The following is a 9797-nucleotide window of genomic DNA, read 5'->3' on the forward strand; positions in this document are numbered from 1 at the left end:
AGACAGGGAGAGAAGCAAGACTCTTGGATGGTCTCTCTGGGAAATGGGCCAAGTCCCAAAGCCCTGGCTCCCACCTGTTCTGTCCTTTAAGACACAACATCTCAGCAGAAGGGAGAGATGAGAGTGAGGGCCTTCCATGAGCTTTGATACCGCAAAGCTTCACTGTGAGCATCATTGGACAAGGTGGAAATTCACATGTCTACAGGGAAGTGGCAGGGATACAGGTAGTGGCCACTGGCAACCACAGCAAATTCAAGGGCATCCAAAGAGCATCTGAGAGTTGCCAGTTCAGATGATGGCACCCGAACTGCCAAACACATCAGACTCTGCTTTTTGACTAATCCCTTGGCCATTCGTAACCCTCTTCTTTGCCACCTGCTTCCAAAGGAAGGTCTGGGGAAACTCAACATGCTTTCCTCATGCAAATAACAGTTACCATGTGACATAGTTCTAGACGATGACATGGACACCAATGTGCCTAGTTTTTGAGTCTGAAGCTTTTTCTTCCTTGAGGAGAGAGGCAAGCGTCCTTGCCCTCACCCCTTTCCCTCTCTTCCTATTCAAGTGTGGATTAAATTTGGATCTGCAGTGCTCAATCAGCCTGCTAAGGATGCAGAGCAGTGAGACAAAAAGAGTCTGCTCTCCTAGGACAGTCAGAGCGGTAGAGTGAGCCCTGGACTTTAATCTCAGAATTTCTTACTCTGTGAAGCAATTCTTGGACTTCTCTTGGGCTGTTCTGGTACTTAGAGGCAAGATGAATATGTCAGCTTACTTGAGAGCCTAGGTTTGCTTCCTCAAGAGGTATCAACCTTCCAGTTATTACAAACCAAAAAGTGCAAGGGTCTTCAAACAGCATGCAAACAAAACAAAAACCATCTGTGAGATAGGACTTAGTCTTCATGCTGCCTGTTTGTTCCCTCTGATGTAGACCCATACAAAATATCTGGTGTAGAGTGGGAAAACTGAGACCCAGGAGGGAAAAGAAAGTGACCAAGTAGAAGACGCAGCACTAGAAACCAACACCTGGGGCGTGGCCCTGTTCAGAGCAACTCCCACAGGGTGTGGCTGAAGGCGTGCCTTTCAGGAATTTACAAACTGAGTGCCGCTGGGTGGAGCCGTGGGAAAATAGCAGCACAGCCTCCGGGTGCTCCCTCTCCTCCCGCCACCCTACGGGTCCTCTGTGAGCGTTCTCTGGAGAAAGCTGATGCCCTGCAGGCTGATGAGCTCAAGGGACAAACCCACCTTCGATGACGGTGAGCCTCACTGAGCACGTGGCTTCTCCGTAGGCATTCACGGCTCTGCAGCGGTACAGATCCGAGTCCTCTCCAGTCAGCTTGTTGATCTGTGGGGAGGCCAAGGGCAAGGGAATAGGGCTAACACTCCCTTCTTCCGTGCACTACACACGGTTGTGTGTTGGAAGTATGAAGATGTACTCTTTCCCCATGGAGCTCACAGTCTTCATCAGGAAATGCAGACATCAGAACAAATTCTGGATCAGGGCAGAGAGAGGATGTTCTTGCCATTGGAGCCAATATGAGTCGCAGGAAGAGCTTGCTCTGTGTGTCAGATGAACCTGGCACTGGAGACTGTCTCTGTCCCGCATTACTAGCTATGGGACCTTGGGCAAGTTCACTGATCTCTATGAATTTTAATTTCTGAGCTTGTGAGATGGGGATAATAGTAGCTCAAAAAGTAGTGAATGGTCATGATTAACTCATGTCCTCTGTGATAAATGTTTGGTCCAGGGCCTGACACTTGTGTTTCACAGTTAGTATCTCCAATGTCACTAATATTAACCCTAATTGATTGAGAGGGTAGATGCTGCTTGTTTGGTGACAAGATGGATACATTCCAGTACACCTCCTGTAAGCTGAAAATAATATCAATCGGAAATGCATTTAGTACAGCTAACCTACAAATTTCGCCCTAGCCTTAACATGAACTAGCGCTTCCCTGAGCCTGTGGTTGGGCAAGATGATTAAGACCATTTTAAAAAGGGGGTTAAATGCCTCATGTAATTCGGTGAGCGCAATATGCTATAGAATATAGTCATTCTCTGACTGATGGTGGCTGCAGGTTGCTGTCGTTGCTCAGAGTGGGTGGCTCGCACCTGTGTATTTCTAACCCATGAAAAGACTTAACTGAAAAATTAAAAACTCAGTGTGTCGTTTCTACTCGATGCACATTGCTTTTCCAGCAACATAGGATCAAAAGCTGCTAGTGGAACTGTGCTAATATCAGGACTGTGCTCGGTTTACGGTGGGACACTGGCTAACCCCTTTACATGAGCTTTTCATTTTACAACTCCTTAGACTATGACTGTGATTCTGCTGTTCCATAGGTGAGGAAATCAAGGCAAAAAGAGGCAAGAAGCTAGCTTTCCAAAGTCAAGGTGATGAGCCTGCAACTGTGACCCAGGTGTGGTTCAGGTGTGTTAGCAGAGGTTTCAGTAAACCTACCAGGGCATCTCCTGACTCAGGAGACCTTGAAGCATGGGTCAAAGTCGAATAGACCCAACTGAGGAATGATCTCTTCCTCCCCTGGGGACTGGACGCTCTTAAGAATTTAAGGGACCGTGGGAGCTCACAGACTCTGGACTGGCAACTGGGGAACCTGCCTGGGACCAAACTAGGCCCTCTGAATGTGGGTGACAGCTATGTGCTTGATCTGTTGAGGGGTGGGGGAGGGGTGCTTGGCAGTGGGACCAGGACTTATCCTGAATTCATGAACTGTATTTTTGGAGCCCATTCCCTATGGTAGGATACCTTGCTCAGCCCTGATACAAGGAGGAGGTGCTTGGTCCTGCCTCAACTTGGTATGCCAGACTTTCTTGACTCTCCCAAGGAAGGCCTTACCACCTCTGAGGAGAGGATGGGAGGAGGTGGGGTGGTCGAAGGGGAAGGAGGGGGAATTGAGGCTGCTATATAAAATAAAAAGAAACTTTTAAAGAAAAAAAGAATTCAAAGTACTAAGAAGTGATCCATGAACCCTGGATGGGAATGGCTGCAGCGCTCACCTGCAGCACGTGTTCCTCGCCGCCAGGGGCAAAAGAGATCCGGTACTTGCTGGAGTTGCGGAGGTCCCCTTTGGTGCTTTGCCAGTGCACTTCAGGCCTGGGTTCCCCACAGACCACCGCCCGAAAAATGGCATTCTTTCCTGTGGTAGGAGGAAGCAGCTTGGGGGTAGAGTGGCAATAGGTGTTTTTTAGATTTAAACATCCTCCCTGTTGCAGGCATCCCAGCTCCCTATTCCAAAAGAAGCACCCAATTTTGATTCGGAAGTACCCAACTTTTATTCCCTTGACTCAGGACACATGATGTCAGGTGGAAACAGTTTCCAGGTATCCAGAAGCAGTGCTGGCCATGCAGAGGCCTGGTGTCCCCAAGAGAAGGATGTGGCTGTGTGGTCTGTGGTGGGGGAAGTAAGCAGGGCTGGAGTGGGAGGCAGATTCCTTTGAGAGTGGTGCATCAGGAAGCGAAGAAGTCTCCCAAACCAAGGAAGTGTGTGCAAATTTGTGGGTTAGGTTGCTAAGAGGATGGGCAAGGCAAACTTGGCAAGGTTTGGTACTCAGTGAAGCTGGTCCTGAGATGTAGGACTCCAGCTTCAGAAGAGACCTGCAGTTCCATGTAGGGCCAGATGGTGTGGGAGCTACTTCACCCTCACAAAGCCCGGCTGCCTCCTGCTAGGGACATCTCAGCAGAAGAATCTGAAGGTCCCAGGGCCCTCCCTTGTGTCTCACGACTTTGTTTCAGATTTAGAAAAGTAAAATACCATACCATTATTTTTCTTATACCAGAACGTTAACTAAAATTTACGGCAAGGATCTATGGCCAGGGAAGGAACACCACTTCCCTGGGTGCTACTGTGTGCGTGGCCTTTTAAAATGGCACTCCTGAGCCTAGCCTGTGGACCACTAGAAATGTGGCTCTTTAGGTTGGAAGAAAAGGTGTGTGTGTGTGTGTGTGTGTGTGTGTGTGTGTGTGGTGAGTGTATGTGTGAGTGTGTGTGTTCACACATGCATGCACAGTCATGTGTATATACATATGTGTAGGTGTGTCTAGAGACCAGAAGCCAAGGTGTCTTCCTTGCTCATATTCCACTTTTTTTTCCAGCATTTTTCCTTCACTTTTATGTGTACGGGTGTTCTGCCTTCATGTATGTCTGTGCACCATGTGTGTGTGATGCCCTCAGAGACCAGAAGAGGGCATTGGATCCTCTGGAACAGATCTTACAGATATCAGCTGCCATGTAGGTCCTGAGAATCAAACCTTGGTCCTCTAGAAGAGCAGCCAGTAGTCTTAACTGCTGAGCCATCTCTCCAGCCCTTCCACCTAATTTTTTGGGACAGGGTCTGAAGACCTTAAACTTATCAGTTGGCCAGACTGACTGTCCAATAAGGCCCTGGAATCCTGCTCACTTTTCCTCTCCAATATGGGGACCACAGGCACACTTGTGTGCAACCCAGCATCCAGACAGTGTTTCTCTGTGTAACAGGCCTGGCTCACTCTGTAGACCAGGCTGGCCTCAAACTCACAGAGATCCGCCTGCCTCTGTCTCCCAAGTGCTGGGATTAAAGGTGTGTGCCACCACTGCCCGGCTCAGTGTCCAGCTTTTTATGTGGGTCCTAGGAATCCAAGCTCAGGTCCTCAGGATTGCATAGCAGGGACTTTACTGACAGTTGCCCTCTCTGCCCTGGGAGAAGAGGTTTTTACATAGCCTCTTCCTGTAGATGACTTTGAGGCAGGAAAAGGAGAGAAAAGAACCTGGGGGCCTGCTCCCCAGCTAGTATCAGCCAGCCCTTGTTCCCCTACATAGTGTGAACTTTCCTTGCTCCCTTTCCCCATACTTCCTCGGGCTTCTGTCCCTCCTAGGGATGCAGGAAGACAGACACCACTGAATATAGGAAGGATGGAGGCAGAGGTAATGGACGTAGGAGGGATAGAAAGGTTAGGTGGCCAAGCCTTCTTCCTTGTGCTTTCTGGAGAGTGGGAGAGCAAGGACCATGACACCCTCAGCAATATCCACTACAGTCTCACCCTCTGGGAGAGCCAAGGTGACAGGTTTCTGCTTGAAATCTGGTGTGCTGCAGCCCTCGGGGATCTCATCCACCAGCTGCTGGACGCTCACACCAGGGATGGAGGACTTCTTAGGGGGCTTTCCTGGAGAGGGGAGGAGGAGTCCATCTTGATCTTCCTCCCACCCAGTCAGGGAACCAGGTCCCCCATTCCTCTAGCTGTCGAGGCAGACTTTTCCCTCCCACCCGTTGTCTGCAAAGGATGCCTTTAAGCTTTCTAGTGGGAATCAGGTAGTTCCTCTCTGGTTGTGTGCCCCTTGGAACACTCTGGGTGTGTCAGTAGAGATAAACCAGGGAAAGGAGCATAGGAAAGGGCCACGCTTCAGAAAGCAGAAGGTCAGTTTGTGTGGAGGCTCAGTAAAGCCAAGCAAAGCCCACACTGAAGGAGTGGAGATGATGCTTTCTCAAAGAACCCTGGGCTGGACTTCCTCCCTGCCTTCTACCCGTGTGAGGAAGAACAGTGAGGGGTGGAGGGGCAGCTAGCTCTCTTACCTGCCATACTTCTAGCTTCTCCTTGCTCTTCTGAGGGTGGAAACTGATCTCCCGAGGGTGGCAGATGAATTGCTCGTGAAAGGCCTGGGTTAATGTCAGCCTACCTCTGCTACATCATCACGGGTTCCAGCCAGGATCTAAGATGGATGTTGAGAATAGGTGATGCCCCTAAGAGCTTGTCTAACACCCCAAATGAAAATGATCACTTTCCTGCCACCCCCTAGAACAGCTCCATTAGACCGATTTCCTGGGGACATTTCCAGGGAAGAAGTAGGTGCTGCCCAGTGTCTGAGGAAAGAGAACCATGGTGTCGGGACTGCACACTGTACTGATGGCCTGGTGGGACCCAAGCTCTACACCATTCAGAGAGTAAGACCAACCTCATTCAGGAGACTCGTTCAACAGCAGTGCCCTCTCAACTTTGGAAAGCAGATTCCCCACCAAGCTCTTGAGTTTTTTACTGGAGTCCCAGAGCCTTTTACCTCCCATCGTAACCAATGTGGAATCCTTCAGCTCTCCATGTCTGTGGAGCTAAGACCCTGATTTAGTGACTCTGGAGATCCGCTCTCCCCAAGCCAATAAGATCATCAGAAACCCACCCTCTTCCCTGTGAACTACAGCGTCAGATGAACAGGAGTGTGTCCTCTTCTTCCAAACAGGCCCCCCATCCACTCCCCTCAGCTTCCTTTTACTGCACCCATCTGTTACTGTCCATAGAGAAGGAGCAGGGTTGGCTCTGGGGAAGGATGAGACCCATGAATGAGTTAAAGGGAGACTTGTGAGAATCCTCCATCAATCCCACCTCCTGAGAGGTTGATGCATGGCCAAGTGGTCCAAGGTACTTCCTGCCCAAAGAACCCAGCCATCAGTACAGAACCACACATGACCGAGCAGATTCCACACTCCAACTGATATGCTTTCTTCCACAACTGCCCACTTGCTGCCACTTCTGGCCCCCACTCTAGCCCAGTCATGGCCTCCCTGTGTGGAGGAATGCCACAGTGTGCCAACTGCGTTCTGGAGCGGTCACAGACACCACAGGAGCCATAGCCACTGCACTGAAAAGGGTCACAGGGGTAGACAGGAGAGGGGACAACTTGGACAATCAGGCTCAGATGACTACACTAAGTGTGGGAAGGTACCCCAAGATTCCCATTCCTCCCTCCCTCAGGTCAATATCTGACAAAGGGAAGCACTGGCCCCAGCCACACTGGAGGTAGAGTTTGGCACAGCCACCTTCCTTTTCACCATCACCATTAGCTCTAGTAGATCTTGAAGCTATTTGTCACATGTCAAGAATAATCCAGATACCGGCCCCTTACCTTTGCCTCCTGCAGGTCCAGGTAAGAAGCAAAGAAATAGGAGCCTGTGGTCCTCAAAGGTCCAGTATCCTGCTACTTTGGGAATAATCTAGAAGAAGGACAAACCCAATGACTAATGAGAGAAGTGTTTGCCTAGAGAACAGACGGATGTAGACTTATTTAGATGGGATGGGACAGGGGATTAATTCTTCCCTCCATGATTTATTTCCACATTTGGGAAGACTCCATACTATTACCAACAAATGCACTCATTTCAGCCTATCCCAACCAGACACTGAGTTCGGGGCCAAGCTGCGTCTCCCTTAACTCTTCCCAGATCTTTCTCATGATCTCATCCGCTGCCCCAGAACCTGCTCCATTCTGCCAGCCTAGGTCCCTGCTACCTCAAACTTCTCAAGAGAAAGAAAGAACCAAATAGGGTTCCTTTCGACTGCTTTGGCCTTAAGGTTTCTACTCTGAACTGCTAGTAAGATTTTTAACTTAGGGGCTGGAGAGATGGCTCAGTGAAGAGCACTGGATGTTCTTCCAGAGGACCTGGGTTCAATTCCCAGCAGCCATGTGGCAGCTCACAGCTGTCTGTGACCCCAGTTCTAGGGAGCCAACACCCATGACAAAACACCAATGCACATAAAATGAAAATAAATATTTTTTTAAAAGAACAAGACGTTTAACTTGGTTGTCATAGTACATTCTCCACCAGGCAGAACTTGGAAAAACCAGACCCAGGGCAGAGCCACACAGACAAAACCCACTGAAATTCCCTCCTCCAGGGTTACTGGGGTCCCCTAAGAGGTGTTCAAAATGCACCCCAGACTATGGTCAGTCAACCAGATATCTTTGGGGCTTGTCTCATGACTACTGTCTGCTCTTTCCTGAGCAGAGTGCAGCGCCTCCCTCCCTGCCCTTCCCACACCAGCTGCAAGGCCAGGTAGAGGGAGGCAGCGCTCACTCACCTGAATGGCCCACCAGCCTCCAGCCTCCTCACACTCCTTCCTCCCTCTTTCCAGCTGCTGCTGGCTGCCAGAGACTTTGAGCCGGCTGGCGTCTGGTGGTGGACAGGCAGAGCAGGAACAGATGTAGGTCATGGCAGGAGCCTTGCTTGCTCTCTGTGCCCCTCCCACTCATCCCATCTCCTCCTCCTCTGGCCCAGGATTGGCAGGGCAAGGCCCCCAGGGCTAAGGGACCAGCTTGGGGGGAGGCCAGAGATGGAAGGGTCCTGTGGCATCGACTGGTCCAGCTCGTGTTTGCAGAGTCTTAAGCTCTTCACCAGATCAGCTGAGGTACATTTGCTCCACAATTCCTCGTTTATCTGACCCCTTTGAGTGGGGGTGTTTTCAACACACTCAGCCTCCGATTTCCAGTTAAGCTCATCCCATGGGACCCTTGACACAGTAAGTCTCGCTGATACATAAAGCCACTGTCCTTTTGATAATTGTATCCCATAGGGGTACCAAACAGTCAACAAACTTTGAGACTGAGTCACAAGACCCAGAGAGACTAAAGTGCGGAACCCAAAGGCTAAACCCCAGACTCAGGTACTGTTAGGCCCTGGGTATACAAGCTTAAGCAAACATCGGGTCCTCTGCTCATGAAGTCTAATGGGACAGAGAGATGTTGACCAGCCAGTTACAAACTGTGAACAGTCTCTGAAAGAGCAAGCCAAGTATGCCTGAGGATAGAAAGCTAAGAAAGGGCAGCCCTGGCTGAGTTTGGACAGATAGGGTCTGGAAGCCGCTGTAGGATTCTGACTTTTCTGGGAAAGGCTGTTGAGTGATGATGGAATCCAACTGGTTTCTAACAACGTTTACCCTGGCTGCATAAAGAAAGAACTGGAGGACGATAAAAGATAGATACAGAATCTGGTCTCCAGGAGGCCAGTCACGGAGCCGCCAAGCATCCCAGCTTATGGAGAAGGTGGGAGAGAGGCTATGAACATGGCCTACTAGCAACCCATAGTATTTCAGATGTCTGCTGGTCCTCAGGGAGGTGATGCCCTCTTCTCCAAGGTCTAGAGATGGCCATGGGTTGATTTTCACTACAGGCTAACATCTATGTCCCGTGTTTTAAGAGTAGCCATGTTAAGGGTGTTTCTGTTCTGTGCATGGCATCACTTGTTGCAGTAAGAAGGGAAGTTTGGGTCTCCGTGGAACAACAGGAATCAAGTCACGCCCCTGACCTCATAGCCTATTCTCAAATATGATACTCAGTAATATTTAGTGAGCCATGTCAAAGTGAGAACCTCCAACTGTGCAGGGGGCCCTGTGCAAGAGATTGATAGTGTTCCCTGTTGGGGCAGCCAGGAGGGAGAGGACGTAGTGCCCAGCCCGTCCCGGGAATCTCCCAGTTATGGTGAGCAGAAGGAGGCCCAGGCACCATGAAGGTTCCCCTCTGGGGCCCTCTAACCTCCACACAGCATAGAATGGCTGATAGGGTCTCTGACTTCCCAGTGCTAGCATCCAATAATCCTGGGTTTGCTGCCTGAGTTCCACAGGCTTGAAAAGCAGGTGATTCCATGTAACTTGATTCATGGGTCACTATTGCTCCATGCTGTGGTGTAAAATGTTTCTGCTCAGCTGGATGAGACAACCCGGGATGTTCCATATCCTCCTCTCAGCCCCATGGGTCCAAGGAGATGGGTTTTTTTTAAAAGCAAAGTTCTAGTAAAAAGCCTGGAAGCATGTACGCTGCACATGTCATGTACCACACACACACACACACACACACACACACACACACACACACACATATGCTACACTACCACATACCACACAATACAACACATACACCATACCACACAACACACACCACATATACCATATCACACACCACACCACACAACACATACATCATATCACACACCACACAACACAACACATACATCATATCACACACCACACCACACAACACAT

The 9797-nt window shown here is 49.8% G+C and overlaps 1 protein-coding gene across 1 annotated transcript in view; it reads right to left on the bottom strand.

Annotated features, from left to right (window-relative positions):
* Igfn1 (immunoglobulin-like and fibronectin type III domain containing 1) overlaps positions 1 to 9797 on the bottom strand; it is a 39696-nt gene that overhangs the window by 23290 nt on the left and 6609 nt on the right. The window contains 7 exon segments of the mRNA XM_005348494.2: positions 1243 to 1342; positions 3017 to 3156; positions 5037 to 5159; positions 5567 to 5600; positions 5603 to 5647; positions 5649 to 5703; positions 7842 to 7933. Of these exon segments, the coding sequence (XP_005348551.1) occupies positions 1243 to 1342; positions 3017 to 3156; positions 5037 to 5159; positions 5567 to 5600; positions 5603 to 5647; positions 5649 to 5703; positions 7842 to 7933 (589 nt within the window).

Source organism: Microtus ochrogaster, chromosome 6 (assembly GCF_000317375.1).
Source record: "Microtus ochrogaster isolate Prairie Vole_2 chromosome 6, MicOch1.0, whole genome shotgun sequence".
Classification (NCBI taxonomy): Eukaryota; Metazoa; Chordata; class Mammalia; order Rodentia; family Cricetidae; genus Microtus; species Microtus ochrogaster.